The following is an 18230-nucleotide window of genomic DNA, read 5'->3' as shown; positions in this document are numbered from 1 at the left end:
TGTATAATAAAATTCATACTTAATACTAATCATATTTAGTATCTCATTTTCTTCAGCCCTATTTTTTAGAACTATTCAGAAAAGGAGATGAAGAAAATAAATTCTTTATCATTTTTTTCCCTTTTCTTTGTTTATTTATATGTGGTGCTGAGGATTGAACCCAGGGCCTCGCACATGCCAGGCAAGTGTTCTACCACTGAGCCATAACTCCAGCTCGTAAATTCTTTATCATATTGATACCATTTTTTGAGAATTTATGAATTTGTGTCTAATGTCTAGGAATCGACAAATAATGACTTTAGCAATGATAGCTTAAAGTTCCTAGTAAAACAATTCAAAAGTTAAGTTTCAATTACAAATGTACCTGTTCTCTTAACAGAGAGGGGCCTGGAAGGACATGAATTCACACTATATATAATATGATAATGAATGAATAATCTATATAGTTCACAATTTTGCACTCTAATTTTTAAAAAATTCAGCTATTATAGAATAAAATTTAATGAGACTAAAAACAAGAAATAAGAAGATAATGATGTTGTACGTAAATATGTGTATGTAATGACCAACATGCTTTTCCTAACATGCCTTTAACTCTTTTATTTTTTAGTTGTAGATGGACAAAATATCTTTATTTATTTTTATGTGGTGCTGAGGATTAAACCCAGTGCCTTGCACTCCAAGGCAAGCGTTCTACCACAGAGCTACAGACCCAATTTGTGCCTTTAATTCTTTAATGGAAAAGTTTAACTGAAAAAACCAAGGTGCAGAATAGCATATAGACAGCTACATGTTTTGTGTGTGTGCAGAACAGGAATTCACATGTATTTTCTTTCTTTTGCAAAAAGAAACAATGAAATGAAAACAAAACACTAACAATTTTATTTGTTCAAGAGGAAAGGATGAAGGTGCAGGGATTAGTGAAGTACCTCTGCATACACCTTGTTGTTACGCAACTTCTTGGAAACGTTTTACACATTCAACAAATGCAATTAACACACAAAAAGCAATCCCTAAAAGCTGAAAATTAATGAAATAAGACTGACTATATTCCAAGTTGGTGTCACAATCATGTAGAGGAAAGGATTATTTCAAGGGTCTTTAAAACAAAGCATATGAAATATTAGTCTTATAATAGGTACTAAGGATAAAAATGAAAATAAAACCCCAATGAATAGGGGGCTGGAGCTGGAACTCAGTGGTAGAGTACTTGCCTCACTGCATGAGGCCCTGGGTTGGATCCCCAGCACCACAAAAAAAACCCAAAATGTAACAAAACAAAAATTCCAACAAATAAAAAACAAGTCCCAGACTTCACTGTAGTTTTATTTTATTTTATTCATTTCATTTTATTTTATTTTGTGTGTGGTGCACTGTCCTTACTTGCATTATCCTGCAGTATATACAAAATACTTCCAAACAAATAAAACCACACAGAAAAAGAATGGAATAGGCATAAAATCCACCCAATTTCTATTTCTTTCGAGACAGGAGTTTGGAAGTCCTCTGCCTCAAATCCAGCTGGGGCAGGAAGCCTCCATTCTAACCAAATGTAATTACTAGAATACTGCTTTCTCATGCAGATATACCACTATAAAAAAGACATTACAAGAAGGCTTAATTTCTAATTTTTGTTTAGTCTCTGAAATAAATTTCCAATGAATCCCTATCAGAAACCACCAAGGTCAATTCACCTAAAAAACAGTAGGAAAATTTTAAAGTCTGCATTTAATGAGTTAAAGCTGAAGGAAGCTCTGCTTTAAATACCAACTGAAAGAAATGAGTAACTAGGGAAAAGAATAAAGAACTAGTTTTGGGTTTATAAGATGGCAGTGCTGGGTGGCGGTGCTGAGCAGCGGCAGCTGCGCGGAGCAGGGTCAGGCTCTGTTCAATGGGGACATGGAGTCAGAGGCTGGCGATGCGACCTCTTCGACTGCGGATTTGGCCATCCCCAAAGAGATATTGATCACAAATATCTAAAAATGGGATCAGAGGTTGAGACTGACCAGTCTTCTGGAAGTCATCTGATGAAGTCCAGTCACCAACAGGTGTTTGTCTCAGAAATCATAAACAAAGATAGATCTCAATGGAATTTCACTCTTAAAGGATTTAAAACATGCAAACATAGTATAACCTTATAAGACATCATTTACACAGATAAATATGACTCTGGTCCTTGAGAATCTGATGTTTCCATACCAAATTCTACATGGATTAACTTATTGCCACAGAAGAATGGTGTTGCATCAAGACTGGAAACCACAGAACCTTCTCATTAATAAAAAAGGGAAGACTAATCCTGGACTGACATGTTGAAGATTTGGACCTACATTTTCTTCTATAAGATGAAGGGTCTCTGGTCTGATTCTGAGGTCCTTGATCCATTTTGAGTTGAGTTTTGTGCAGGGTGAGAGATAGGGGTTTAGGTTCATTCTGCTGCATATGGATTTCCAGTTTTCCCAGCACCATTTGTTGAAGAGGCTATCTTTTCTCCATTGCATATTTTTGGCCCCTTTGTCTAGTATGAGAAAATTATATTTATTTGGGTTTGTGTCCATGTCCTCTATTCTGTACCATTGATCTACCTGTCTATTTTGGTGCCAATACCATGCTATTTTTGATACTATTGCTTTGTAGTACAGTTGAAGGTCTGGTATTGTGATATCCCCACATTCACTGTTCCTGCTAAGGATTGCTTTAGCTATTCTGGGTTTCTTATTCTTCCAGATGAATTTCATGTTTTCTTGCTCTATTTCTGTGAGGTATGTCAATTGGGATTTTAATTGGAATTGCATTGAATCTGTATAGCACTTTTGGTAGTTATGGCCATAGACTTCCTTAACAGGACTTGCATAGCATAAGAAATAAAAGCAAGAATCAATAACTGGGATAGATTCAAACTAAAAAGCTTTCTCTCAGTGAAGGAAACTATCAGCAATGTGAAGAGAGAGCCTACAGAGTGGGAGAAAATCTTTTCCACTCATACCTCAGATAGAGCACTGATTTCCAGAATATATAAAGAACTCAAAAATCTCTACACCAAGAATACAAATAATCCAATCAACAATTGGGCTAAGGAAATGAACAGACATTTCACAGAAAAAGATGTACAAGAAATCAACAGATATATAAAAAAAATGTTTAACTTTTCTAGTAATACGAGAAATGCAAATCAAAACTACCATAAGATTTTACCTTACCCCAATTAGAATGGTGATTATCAAGAATACAAGCAACAATAGGTGTTGGAGAGGATGTGGGGAAAAAGGTACACTCATACATTGCTGGTGGGGTTGCAAATTAGTGCAGTCACTCTGGAAAGCAGTGTGGAAATTCCTTAGAAAACTTGGAATGGACTCACCATTTGACCCAGCTATCCCACTCCTTGGCCTCTACCCAGAGGACTTAAAATCAGCATACTACAGAGCTGTAGCCACATCAATGTTCACAGCTGCTCAATTCACAATGGCCAGATTGTGGAATCAACCTAGATGTCCTTCAATTGATGAATGGATAAAGAAACTGTGGTATATATATGCAATGAAATATTACTGAGCCATAAAGAAGAAGAAAATTATGGCATTTGCAGGCAAACTGATGAAATTGGAGAATATCATGCTAAGTGAGATAAGCCAATCTCAAAAAACCAAAGGAAGAATGATCTCAGTGATAAATAGATGACACATAATGGGGAAGGGAAGGGGCAAGAATGGAGGAAGGAGGGACTGTACAGAGGGAAGAGAGGGGTGGGAGGGGTTGGGGGAGGGAAAAATAACAGAATGAATCAAACAACATTACCCTATGTAAATGTAAGATTTCACAAATGGTATGTCTTTACTCCATGTACAAATAGAGAAACAACATGTATCCCATTTTGTTTACAATAAAAATAAATTTGAAAAAATAAATAAAAATAAAAAAGGGAAACTAAAAAAAAAAAAAAAAAAAAAGAACTAGTTTTGATGAACCAGACAAATGACAACCCCCAGACATAGGGTGTCTTCCAACTCTCATATTATTTCTCTCCCTTTTTTCCTCCCTCTACCTTCTTTTCTTTCCGTCTTCCTCTTTCTCTTTTCCCATTTTAGGGCAACACAGTAAGTACAAAATTTGGCCTTTCTAATTCTAGAGACTATAAGAAATCACTTCTCACATAAATCAAGATAAAACCAGACAAAACAAATATACAGGCTCTTGTTTAACTTCTTTGCCTTCATGAGTTTCTTCATTTTAAGTAGTTAGTAGCCCCAACTTCACAGGAACAGACAATATTACATTTTCAAATGCGTTAGGTATCTCTTATAAAAACCAATACAGAAATAAAGTAAGAAACTGAGTTTTTTTAAAGTTTAGAATGGCAGATGCTCTAAGTAAAATAAAGAGCTCAGCTCAGAAATCACAAAGAAAAACAGCAACAAATTGACAACATAATCTTTAATATTTTTCCATGCCAAAAGACAAAATAAGCCCAATAAAAAAATGAGGTACAGATTAGGAGGCAATATTTACAACAGATGTAAATGGACAAAGGGTTAATGTCTTTAATATAAAATGGACTCAGGAATCCAAGAGATAAACAAGTTATTTGATAAATGGGCAGAAGAAGAAAAGAATTTCAGATAATCCACAGAACATACACAGGCAGTGACTACATCATGTGCTTAGCACGTGCGAGTCTCTGAGTTCACTCCCAGTAATACCCCTACCTCCCCGTCAAAAAAAAAAAAAAAAAAAAAAAAAAAAAAAGCAGAAAATGTAGCAATCAGGAAACAAATTAAAAATTAAAATATTTTAAAGGTGATTTTTTAAAAGTTTGTTTTAATTTGGGGTGGCAAGGCTATATGGGAAAAGATTTCTTCACACACTGCTGGTGGGATGTAAAGGCAGCCATTCTGAAGGGTAACTTGTCACTACAATTTAAAATGTATACTTGACTTTTCTTTCCTTCTTGGTGGTACTGGGGATTAAATTCAGGGGCACTATATCACCGAGTAAGATTCCCAGTCCTTTTTATTTTTTATTTTGCGACTGAGTCTTGCCCAGGCTGGCCTTGAACTTGCAATTCTCCAGTACCTGCAACTATAGGTGTGTACCACTGCTCCCAGCTCACCCTTTTGTTTTCTCTTGCATTGATGTGTGCACACACAGAAAGTTTACTGAAGCATTGTTTGTAACAGAAAAACTGTAAACAACACAAGGCCATTAATAGGAAAATGGCTGAACTATGGGAAAGCCTAACTACAGAACACTTTGTAGATTTTAAAAAGATTGTGGGTATATTTATTTATATAGATTAATGGTAAGAGTGGTATCTATCTGTCTAAAGTTTAAAATTCAAATTACAGAAACACACACGAAAATCCTACTAACATATAGGGAAAACAAGCAAATGTTAACTTTCCCTTAGATGTAGGTATGCCTGCCTTTAACAACTGAAAAGGTACAGCTGTGTTAGCACTGGTTACTACAGGGAGGGAAGAAGAGTGGCATACGGGTAAAAAGCAATTCACTTTATTTGTTATTTTCTTTATATAATTAGCATGTATTCATTCATTACATATATAATAAAAAAATCCACAGTATTATTTTTGAAAAAATAAAGCACACATCTCCTAAAATTCTTTCAATGTAAAATTGACTCTCTTGACATAATAAATCATACTTCCTCTATTGACATCTACTTACTTGCTCAACTTCTTTCCATTCTGCCAAGATGTTTTTTAAAATCAAGAGCAACCTCAGAGTTAGATATTAAGAACTAAAGCTAGAGGTTCCTAGAAAGGCCACTGAATGGAGCCAATGAGTGCATAGTAGTTTGCCCAGAATGGTCTTCTAGCCTCTGGTGATCACTCTGCGGCAGCCCATGCCCCAGATTCAACAGCTTAGTTTGTTACAACATTTCAGAGTGGAATGAAAATCTGCCTCTTTGAGTTTTCATTCAGTAGTTCATTTGGAATCCAGATAAGGATAAAGAAATGAGTCCAGTGACCTTGTGAAAAGCCAGTATTTGTTGTCTGTGACAACGTATCATGCTTCACAATGAATCAACAGAAGACAACATTAACACTTCTCAATCTTGAAAATTCACAATCAGGTTTCTAGAAGTGCATGACATCCCAAATGGAAGACATCATACCTATTCCAACTGTTATTTTAAGTAAAAGAATAAGGAAAGATGTGACCTTATTCTAGTTATGTATCTCTCTGTACCTCAGATTTCTCATCTAAAAAGTGAACATGAGGAGAGTATCCACCTTTACTCATAAACATTTAGGATTACATGGTCAGTGATTGCCACAGTGCCCAGTTCTTAAAAGTACTAATAAGTATTAGTTCTTCCAACTATTACATTATTTCCTCAGCAAAACACACAAGTATAACCTAATTTTAGAAACGGATTAGTAGCTAGAGGTTACTTTTATTTAGCCATTGAGGTCGTCACTTTCAGGGAATAGCAGCATATGAAATTAAGAGTTTTCAGTATGAATTTGTACCTCAGTTTACATGCAGCATCATTTAATGTAATTTTGTGTTGGAGGTGACCAGTAGTTGACAGATTATCTTTTCTGAAACTATCACATTAGTATTTTCTATATGTATTGCCAGACTCTTGCCACTCTCCATCAAGAGGCAGAGTCTATGCTGAACCTTTCTCCTGACCCTAGGTGGTATTTTGTGACTACCTCGACTGACAGATTCAGGATGAAATAGTGCTGCACAACTTCAAAGACTAGGTAATAAAAGGCAGTGTAGTTTCTGTCTGGTTCTTATTCTCTTGTGACATTTGCCCTTGGAACTCATGCCACTGTGCTGTGAGAAAGCCCAAGTTAACACACAAGGAAAAGGTCAGATGGGGAAGCCTATGTGGATAGGAGCTGAGGCATTCCTGGACAAAAGCCAGCATCAGCTGGTTGAACCAGACAGGTGTGAACAAGTCTTCAGAACTAAATTCAGATACTTACAGACATGAAGCTTTTTAGCTAAGGCATCAAACACTGTGGAGCACATATGAGCAATCTCCAAATGTGCCCTCTCTAAATTCTTAAGGCACAGAATCTGAGCAGAATCTATTCTTGTATCTAGGAAGTTTATTTTGTTCTGTAGTCACGGTAATTAAAACAATCTCATCCCTTTTTTTCTTTTGAAAAGGTAAAATATGCCTATGGCAAATAAAGAAATCCAAAGGAGTATTTAGAGTGAAATGAGCATATACCTGTAATTTATTTCTCTGGTGATAACTACAGGTTCCACATCCTTTCATATCCTTATGATATATACAGACAGATGAGTGTACATTTATTTACTTTTCATTTATATATTGATTGATGTGCTGGGGCTTGAACCAGGGTCTTGTGCACATTAAGCACTGAGTTACACCCCACAGCCCTTCAGTGTGCATTTAAAATACAGATATCAACAAACTACAGACACTGTTCTGCACTTTGCTTTTCTCACCCACTTCATGCTGCAGATCATTTCCTGTCAGCACATTTAGTTCTATCCCCATTTCTTTTTTAATGGTTGGGTAGAATTCCACTATATGAACACATCATAATTTAAACCAGTCTGTTACTGGACATTTGGATAGTTCCAGTGTTTTTGTTTCTATAAATGCCTCAATGTTTACGGTTGAACATACATTTATAAGTGAGTAGATGATTTTTCTTCCTGTAAAATACAATTATAGAACTTGAATTGTTGGGTCATAATTTTGACAGATAATCACCACATTGTCCTTCCACCAACATATGAGTTTCCTGTTTTTCTATACTCTTGCCAAGAATGTATTATCAACTTCTTTGCTTTTTTCCAATGTGTCAGGCTAAAAAAAGGACATGCCATTACATTTTTAAAATATACTTCCCTTTTTATAAGTGAGACTTAACTTTTTTTTCAAGTTTAAAAGCCATTTGTGTTTTCTTTCTGCAACATGCCTGTTCTTGTTCTTAGATCATTTTCCCACTGAACTATGGATCTTCTTACTGTCCTGTCAGGACTCTGATCATGTCCCATCCCAGACCCAGTGAAGTAAAATCCTTAGGGGTAAGAACCAAGATGTGTGTTTATTAAGTTTTATAGGCAATTAATTTGCACACTGGAGGTTAAAAGCCACTACTATGGAGCCTAGATATTTGGCGGGGTGAAGAAAGGTCCCACCTGGAGGCCTTCAAGCAACAGTGCTGCCTCCACCCAGAACACAGTCTTCCTCATCATTGGAGGCAGCAGAATGAAATGCACTTGGGGAGGCTCCTAGAGACCTGGCACAGGTTCCACACCTGGTTCCCAGGAAGGGCCACTCTGTACAAAGTGGAAAGATAAGTAAGAAGGAAACAGAATTTCCCTTTCCACTCAGGGGTAAAAAAGGCTGAGGGTGGAGAACGTAGTAACAGTAACAAAGATTTAAAATTCTTAGATCTTGGAGATTATGTCATCTTGGGAGGCACCTTTGGTTTTGAGAATTCAAATGGGGCTGGGCAGGCATCAGGTCAGGAGGAGGAAATTTGGTACTACCATCTTGGGACTTCTAAAACTCCTTTTCATCTAAGGCAGCCCCATCAGAATAAGAAAAATAGGCAGAGAGCCAGTTCAGGAATGCCATCAGTCTACCAAAAAAGAAAAAAAGTACTTTCGGCTATAGTATTTCATGTTTTAATGTCTCTTGGGAAGCTAAAGACAAGGTCATGTAAGAAATTCCTAACACATTATACTTAAAAATGCAGCTATGACAAATATCAACATGTATTAAATCTCTATTTAAATCTCATAACACTCTAGACAAAATGGAGCTGAGTTAAATCAAATCAGCCTATTTTTAACATGATGTAGTAATAAAGAGAGTCACATTTTACCTTATCAACATTAGCTCGTGTTTTAGCAGATGTTTCCACATAGTTGACATTCCACTGGTCGGCTCTGTTTTTTGCCTCTTCTACAGAAACCTGCCTTTTATCTTCTAAATCTGATTTGTTACCCACCAGTAGAAATGGAACATTCTCATCTTCTTTTACTCTTAAAATCTGCTCCCTAGATAAGAGAAAATGAGAAATATTAACATGATTTCTACTTGGTAAAAAAAAATAGCAACTAGTCATCTGCAATTAGCATTTTTATATTTCAATAAGCAACAAGCTTATCTATTACATCATAGAATAAATACTTCTTCCTTATTGTATCATCAATTTTCTGAGATATACATTCATTTCAGTAATGGTGGAAAAATAAACCACAGTAGGGAATATGAACATGGCAGCAGAGGTACAAAATGAAAAGAATCAAGTACAACTTTCCCTAAAAGCTTTCATGTTTTTTAAAATAAACTTTTTATTTCGGAAGGTTTTAAGATTTACAGAAGAGCTGTGAAGATAGCACGGAGAGTTTCCCTACTGTTACATCCTTTATTAGTGTGGGTACATGTGTACATGTACCATAATGAAGGCACCAAAAATGATACATTATTATTTAAGCTCAAACTTTATTGGGTATTCTTAGTTTGAACCTAAAATCCTTTTTCTGTTCTAAGAGACCATCCAGGATACCACATGACATTTAGTTTCCGAGACTTCACTTGGCTGTGATGGTTCTCAGAGTTTTCTTGTTTTTGATGACCTTGATAATTTTGAGGAGTGCTGATTAGGTAATTTGTACAACGTCTCTCAGCAGGGATTTGGGCAATGTTTTTCTCACAATTAAAATGAAGTTATGGGCTTTTGGGAGGAAGATCACAGAGGCAGAGAGTGCTATTCTCATCACATCATATCAAAGGTCCCACAAAAGCATTTTAAAATCTCACACATGCCAGAAATTATAGGAAGCAGTTCCTGGGCACAGATTTTGCATTTAGAGGTAAGTTACATACTGTGAAGTATCAGCAATTTGCAAGTATTTGCAAGTTCTGCTCTTCACAGTCATGTGACTCTGAGCAAAGTACTTATTGGTCTCAGTTTCCTCTTCTATAAAATGGGATCAACAATACCTTTCTTCTATGGTTGCTATGAGGAATAAATGTAAAGTGCTTCTAACTGCATGGAATGTAGTAAATATTCAATATATGTTAACTGTTGTTATGATTATCTACTGGAGGAAGATATTCAATTCACTTTTAAAATCAACAAATGAAAGGAAATATGTAAGACTTAAATTTACTTATCTTGCTATCTTTGCCTCTGAAATTATTAAGGTGCTGAAACTAATGAAAATAAGTAGTTTAGGTTAAAATTGAGAAAATGAACTATGTGAATGGCAGATGAGCAAAGTACACTTGATTTCGCAAGGATCATATGGTGATTCTTGAGTCACGATAAAAATCATCATGGGCCAGGTGTGGTGGCACATGCCCGTAATCCCAGTGGCTTCAGAGGCTGAGGAAGGATTACAAGTTCAAAGCTGGCCTCAGCAACTTAGTGAGGCCTTAAGCAACACAGTGAGATACTGTCTCAAAATAAAACATAAAAACGGCTGGGGATATGGTTCAGTGGTTTAAGTGCCCTTGGGTTCAATCCCTGGTACCTAAAATAAAATAAAATAAAATAAAATAAAATAAAATAAAAAATTAAAAATCATGGCTTATCTTCAGATTGGCTTATTTTGTATTCTTAAACAACATTTCCTGAACACCTCCATTACCAACAATATTTTACCAAGTGTTCACTACAGGCAAAGAAGTACTTTAGATGGTTTATATTCATTCTCTCATTTACTTCTTACCCAAACCTATGAAGTTAGTACTATTATTGTTATTTTTATCCTACAGATAAAGATACTAAGGCACACAAAAATAATGTTAACTTGCTTAGAGTCACAATTGAGTAGATCAAGAATTTGAGCCTGAGAAATTTAACTCCAGAGAAAACTTCCAACTTCTATGTTAGATACTACAGGGGTTCTCATAACAGGATAATGAAGGAAACAAACCCTGACCAAGAAGACTTAGTTCCCCAAACTACTTGATCATGAGAGACCCCATCTCTGATACACAGTAAACACCGAGAGGTCTGGCATTATGGTGAGGTTCTCCATGTTATATGACACTTTACTGCCTGCTGCAATTATAAACTGGAGAAGGGAAGTGCCATTATTATATACAGTGATCAGATCAAATTTTCCTGAAAAAAAAAAAAAAAAAGTTTATATTGTTTCAGTTGAGGGTTATATTTAATAGTAACAAAACAATGAGTAATACAACAACATACTGTCATAGATAGTTTAAATGATTTAAAAATAATGCCCTATATAAAATCTTGATACATTAAAAAAGAAAAAGTAGTAGAGAAAGTGCCATATTGAAATAGAAAACATGACATATTCTATTGAAAAATATGAAAGGTCGTTTTATGAAAGAATTGTCATTAGCTTAATGAGTGCCAGTATAGCATCACTGATAAACTCAGAACTATGGAAGCAGACCTCCTGGACTTTAATTCTCTGCTATGACCTGGGTGGGACAAGTGGCTTAGTCTCCCTGTGTTTCAGTTTCTTCATTTAAAAATGTGGACAATACTTTCAAAAAGTCAAATTTAAGAATTTACTAATAGTAAGCATTATTTTGTATACTCTCAAGAAAACTGCCAATTATAATGCCAAGAGGCCAGGTCATAGTTCTGATTTTTGAGAAATGTATAGCTTAGAATTTTTGAAACAGTAATATCTACCTCTTAGGGTTGTTTGATTAGTGAACTGATTTACATAAGAGATTAGAACAGTGGCCCACAGTAAGTGCTGTGTGAATATTAGGTAGTGTTACTGCTATTACTTCATTTGCCTGGTTACTGATAGGTAGCAAATATTCTAACAGACTCAATGCTTGTAGCAAGTTCTCTGGACCTGAATTCTCTATTTTTCTATTATGTATGGCCTATGGACCACACAGAAAGTCACATCCATCTTTCACTGATTTGTATTTACCTTAAAAATCCTTTTAAAAAATAAAAATGTTAAAAAGACCAGTATCTGGGTATTATATGCTAAACTGTACAGTTATAGTTACACAGTGCTGTTTCCTGCCACTCAAATGACACCTTGCAAAAAAGCATGTCAACACTTACTATCATGGCTATTACATTTACGATGTATTTGTGAAGAAGCTTTTGGCCAACCAGAACCTTTTTCCAGGGTTGGTAATGACAAATGTGCTATACTTTCTTAACCACTTTCCTTCAAGATCTGCAGCCTGAACTAAGATAACAACTGACTTTCCACTCAGTCTCAATAATAACCAGAAGGTGAGTCTAATTCAGATGTTTGTGACTCCAGCACTTGTGGTCATGTGTATACATATACCCATTACTCTGTTAATAAATACCTACTAAGCTACTTTTAGTCAGATGCTGCAGGAATCTGAAATTATGGTATGACTGACAGTATCAGAAACATGACCATGAAAAATCTGGATATACTGATCAGAGGTGAGAAAACAATATTCTTTAGAGCTAATAGCTTTATTAGTTACTTTTCTGGGTGTCTATATCCTTTGTACACATTTTCTTTAATGTTATGCTCCCTTTAAATATAGTTTTAGAAGCTATTAGAGAATTTTAAAATAGGAATGTTCTTTTACAGTCTGGTCAAACTTCTTTACTTCTGATATAAGGAAAGAGAGCACCAAAATGCTAAGAGTTTTCAAATCAAATCAAATCAAATATTTATTAAATGTGTACAGTGTTGTTATATGACCTTAACTGTGCAAACAATGGGTTCTAGAGATAGAGATGGGTAAGAAATGGATCCTGCTTTCAAGAGTTTTTAACCTTATCAAGGAAAACATAATCAAGCTCAGTAAAAGAGTGGGGTACCATGTGGAGTGCCTACTGTAACCATTCTCAAAAATGCCTATCCCCATTGCTGTTGAGTCACTGGGGTCATTTTTATTTATGGGAAGGGCACCACATTGGAGGTACACAAGAAGAGTAACGAATCATTCTTATTTTCTTAACAGTAATAGCCCAAGATTCTCTCTTGCCATAAAAATACCTTATTCCCTTGAAATACCACATTAGCTTTAGTAACTATGGTGACAAAATTTATTCCATTACCTAGAACAGGACCTGCTACAAATTCAGCTCTCATATATTTGTTGAATGAATGAATAAGCACTGACATTTATATAACTTTCGACATGTCTCCTAGGTTTGCAAGTTATTAGATTTACCACTGTTTGTATTCTATCATATATTAAATTCCTTCCTTATAGAAAACTAACAAATTTAATTTTACATACATCTGTATTTTAGTTTCTCAATGGCATGCCTTTTTACAAAAAAAAGTTATCTTAGAATCCTTTAAGTTCTTGAGACTTTCAAGTGGACATAAAATGGAATGCTCTATATAAACAATGGTCCAGTTTTTCGTATGGCCATTGAAATGCCTTCTTTTTTCATCTGTGGAATCCTCTCTTTCAGGCTCAATTTACTTTGTGATGTTTCCCAGTTCCCTTCCCCTCCTGGATCCTTATAGTGTTCACTGCCAGTGTTTCCTTACATAGTCCTGAACTTGCTCTTGCTTTATATATTCAACTAGGTTGTATAAATTTTGAAATGAGAGGATATATTACATCCTTCTTTTGTGTCCCCCTTAACCAAAGCTGATATATAACACAAAAATAAAAATATGGAATTAAAGAGCATGTTTGATTATGCAAATAGCATTTGCAAGAATACTCAACCTTATTTATACCAAATTTCTCTTAGATATATAGAGGAACCTTGTTCCCATTCACCAAAACTATCCCCCCAAATCAAATGGATTTTGGCTAAGCAAAAGTAAATAAGACATATTGTAGAACACAATCTAGTGTGCCAGTCTATAATGATATATTATTTCTATTTTTAAAATTCTGGGCACCTGAATTGTTAGGAAAATGGCAACATGCCTACTGAGTGTTACACAAGTGCTCAGAAATCAATGACTAGCACAAAAAGATTTAAAATCTGGAAGAGCTCATTATGTGATCCAATTATTAACTATCAGCACAGTAGTAGTACTTTAAAGAAAAATATTTCAGAATGCATAAAGGAACTCTCTGGATCCTTGAAGAAGCCATAAACTCAAGTTCTAACAGGCTAGCAATATGATGGCTGTAAGAGTAAGTAAAGTTTCCTGAATATTGTGTGTATATACACAGTGGACAGAGTCATATACTAATATCGAAGTAAGAATAAACACAAATAGAGACATAGTAAAAGACTAATGAGCAAGAAGCTCTCATCATCCCCTTGTTTCTAGAAAAGAACTTTGTGTATTATGTTATGAACAATATCATTCTCAAACATACCTGAAGTCAGCTGTGGCTGCAAAGGATTCCATTTCTGTAATAGAGAAGACACAGAGGAACCCCTCCCCACTCCGGAAGTAGTTGTCTCTAATTGCAGCATAGTCCTCCTGTCCAGCTGTGTCTAAGATATCAATCTGTACTTCCTCACCATCCAGCACCACCTTCTTCCTATAGCTGTCTGCTTTGGTAGGTTCATAGTCCTCCACAAACTAGAAAAGATGAAAAACACATCTATTTTTTAATTACTACTTTTGCTTTTCAAAACTTCTTATTTTGAAATAATTATTTATAAGAAATGGGACTGAATTATTATTACTGCTAAGGCTGCTTACAGCTTGAAAATAATGCCTTTTGTTTTCTTAAAAAATACTATACCTAAGCAACTCAGAGAGACCCTGTCTCTAATATAAAAAAAGTGGTTAAGTGCCCCTGGGTTAAATCCCTAGTACCAAAAACAAAACAAAACAACAACAAAAAACATTATACATGCAAAAACTATTGCACATATATTTTATCAAATTTTTAGGAACACGTTTTTATGAGATACTGAATATAAATTTCTGTTCCAGAACTGTGGAAATAACTTATAGTTCAATATTTAGGTAAGCACTGAAAGTACAAGTCTTTTCTTTCTCCAAAATGATATGAATAAAGTGACTTACATTACTCTATAGGAGGTCAAATCTTGAACTGAGTTCTTCCCAAATTTGACTTTTCAAATAATGCAATTAAGAAACTTTACATTCCTACTCTTGTCATCCACTCCATAAATTTCTTTCATATATCTTAATGAATTCTTTGACATCACTGTTAGTATGTACACACATGTATACACAGAATTTTGTGGGTTTTTTTACTAGTTCCTATAAATATTTTTATCATCTGATACTGTTATTTATTTGCTTAATTTCTATATCCCACCATTAAAATTTAACCATTGCAAGCAAAGACTTTGGATATGCTATTCGCCACTATATCTTCAAAGTCTAGAATAGTATCTAGACTGGTAGACACTCATAAACAATTATTTTGAAAATGGACAGTGTTTTGTAACTGCAAAAGTTATTCAACTTTCTATCATATTTATATGCTAACACTGTGATTAACCATCATCAAAAGTTAGGCATGTGGATATTCTTACTTTTGCTTTCCAGTAAGGAAGTCAAAACAGTAATCAAGAAGGGGACTGATAAAAGGATTAGTTTGAGGAAAGACTATCAAATGAATAATATGAAAAATGGAACTGAACAAATCAGTCAGTAATTTCATTTAAAGTACCACTTTAATCCTCCTCTTCCCTAAACTGTTTTTCAGAGTCACCAACGAGCAGGAAAATGAATGAATTTCAGGGAATGGGATGTGTATGAAAGAAATGCAAATGTACAGGCAATTAAAAAAAGACTTGGGGTGTTAAAATTTGCAGGATTTCATTTTGTAGAAGATACCAGGTATAACACTTATAACCCTTGCCCTTCTTTGGGCAAGGTGGATAACCTGTTTAAGGTTGTTTTCTCTTTTGTATAATGGGGATGCTATTACTTACCATGCAAGATTGTTATGAGGATTAAGTAAAAAAAGAATACATTGCCACCATAAAACCCAGCTTCTATTGAGAGGAAGTGCTGAGGATAAATCCTTAAATCAGATTATTAACTATTACATCATTAAGACTTGATAGTAGTCCTCTAGGAAAAGAATACATTATTTTTATATAGGCTGAAACCTTAACTCAAGGATAATAAAATCTGATATAAATACATGCACACAAATTAAAAAACTGTCTAATAATTACAAACTTTAGTGACATGGTCTTTATCTGGTTAAAGGTATGTGGTGCTGCAATAAATCTACAATAAAGAACTGACTTTTCTACTGAGGTCATAAAGAACCATTTATGTATGCTAACCTCAAGTCTCAGTAAGTCTGCATCTACCAGTCCTATTAATTCAAGGTGGGAGTCTCCATTAAAGGACAAAAATTTAAAAAAGATAAAATTAGATTACAAAAAAAAAAAAAAAAGATGTGATTTCAGTGTTGCTTTGTTTTTAAAGTCTGAGGTTTTTAAGGATCTTGAGTTCTTGTAAAATCAAGTTACATATAGATGTTGGCTCTGAACTTAAAAATAGAAAAATATATTATGAGTAGCTTTTAAGGATTTAAGGAATCTATACAAAATAGCACCAAAACTAAGGTAGAGAATATTCTCTCAAAGCCAGACTTTGATACTCATTATGAAGTTAGGGCTTACCTCATCATACATGAACTGTAGAGTCAAAGCAGACTTGCCCACACCACCACTGCCCACCATGATGACTTTGTGTAAGGCCAAAGAATTCTGACCTTTGGGCTTATTTGCAGCCATCGTGTGTTGTGTTGTCGAGTTTTCACTGGAGGATTAAGAAGGATCTAAGAAGAATGAAAGGACAAGTAACGCTCAGTACATTCTTCTTCAGAATTCCAGTGTAGGAAAAGAGATATGATGTCCCTAGGGTTCGTGATACTAGTTTTCATTCTGCAGTGATTATAAACAGATGGCAAATGAAGTGTGCTTACTTAGGGAAAGAACCACTTATCAGAGAATGCCATGGCAATGAAACAAGCATATGACTCAAGGGTATTTCTCTTATAACAGTTTCCATAATGAGCTGTGACCAAATGTGGAGTTCCCAGTGCAATCGCATGCTGACAATAATGGGGTATTAGCTACACTGGAATATATTCACAGAAATTATGAAAACAGGTTAAAGAATCACTGTTTCATATTAATCCATACTGGCAATACTTAAAAAGATGATCCTTGTAATTTCAGGAAGAAATAAATGATCAAAAAGAGACTGCCATGCTTTATGTTAAGGAACTCACTGAAAGGCTTATCATGTTACAAGAAAGACCACATCCCAACAACTTGGTAACAGAACTACAGATGGAATCCAACACTGCATAACAAAAGTACTATATTACTAAAACATATATGTTTCCTGGGGTGGATAGTCAATCTAAATTAAATACTTGGGCTTAATGTGCCCTTACTTTTCTCAGAATATGCATTTGTTTAATACATTTAGGTGTTCAGTGTAGAGAAGACCAGGTTTCTACAGAAGCTGTAGTGATATGGTAGTAATGATTACTCAGTTACCTTTGGCCATGTGATTAGGGGAAAAAAGGCTGTGGGGTTACAACAAGCACTCTCAGTGTACATATGAGGCCTGAGTAGAGAGACTTTTTTGTTATTAGGGAATAGAGGGGATTATACCTTCCTCCTAAGCATCTTTCTGATTTGTTTTGGTTACAGATATAGCTTTCTTAATTGCAACTCATAGAACCATGCCCAGTCCTGCTTACATCCCTATCTGGGTTAATCTTTCTCTACTCAGCTACCTCAAACATATGCTGGTCTCCTTCTGTTCCTTAAATTCTCTCCTCTGCCTCTCAGCCTTTGCTATGTATTCTTCCTCTGTTTGGCACATTTTATTTGATGTGGCTAACTTCTGGTTTTGGGTTTCAGCCTTACCTGTAACTCTCAGTACAAATAAGGTTTTCCCCTGCCCTGTATTCTTAGATAACATCTACTACTTTTCTTTTACAACCCTTATCACAAATTGAAATTGATTGTGTAGTTGTTTGATATGGGCCTTCTCTGCTAGAGTATACCAGTGTGGGGCCATGTCTATTTGGTTTAACTTATGCTTAATATAACAAACAGGGCTTGGTGAAATTAGCCCTTCAGTGCATGTTTGTTCAATGAATGACTACAAATGCAGATAGCAAGACTTAACCTTGAGGAATGCTTCAGACCCAATTGATGTAAAGCAGCTATTGCTACCTGAGATCCTATGACAAGCTAAGGCCATGGATCTATGCGTAACATACCAGTTGTATAGGGAATCAAAGAGCCAGGCCTTACTTTAAGTCTTACCCAGAAGTCATACCCATAAACCTATTTGTGCCCAATACAGAAAAGCAG

The 18230-nt window shown here is 35.2% G+C and overlaps 1 protein-coding gene across 2 annotated transcripts in view; it reads right to left on the bottom strand.

Annotated features, from left to right (window-relative positions):
- Positions 1 to 18230, bottom strand: part of RALA (RAS like proto-oncogene A) — a 78856-nt gene that overhangs the window by 2365 nt on the left and 58261 nt on the right. For both annotated transcript variants that reach the window (XM_079151769.1, XM_079151768.1), the window contains 3 exons: positions 16515 to 16672; positions 14267 to 14475; positions 8850 to 9024 (listed from right to left, as the gene is read on the bottom strand). In XM_079151769.1, the coding sequence (XP_079007895.1) occupies positions 8850 to 9024; positions 14267 to 14475; positions 16515 to 16628 (498 nt within the window). In that variant the 5' untranslated portion in view covers positions 16629 to 16672. The remainder of the gene's footprint in view (positions 1 to 8849; positions 9025 to 14266; positions 14476 to 16514; positions 16673 to 18230) is intronic.

This window comes from Sciurus vulgaris, assembly GCF_902686455.1.
Source record: "Sciurus vulgaris genome assembly, chromosome: 8".
Classification (NCBI taxonomy): domain Eukaryota; kingdom Metazoa; phylum Chordata; class Mammalia; order Rodentia; family Sciuridae; genus Sciurus; species Sciurus vulgaris.
Note: the sequence above shows the minus strand (reverse complement) of the source record. Positions and strands in the feature narration are given on the sequence as shown.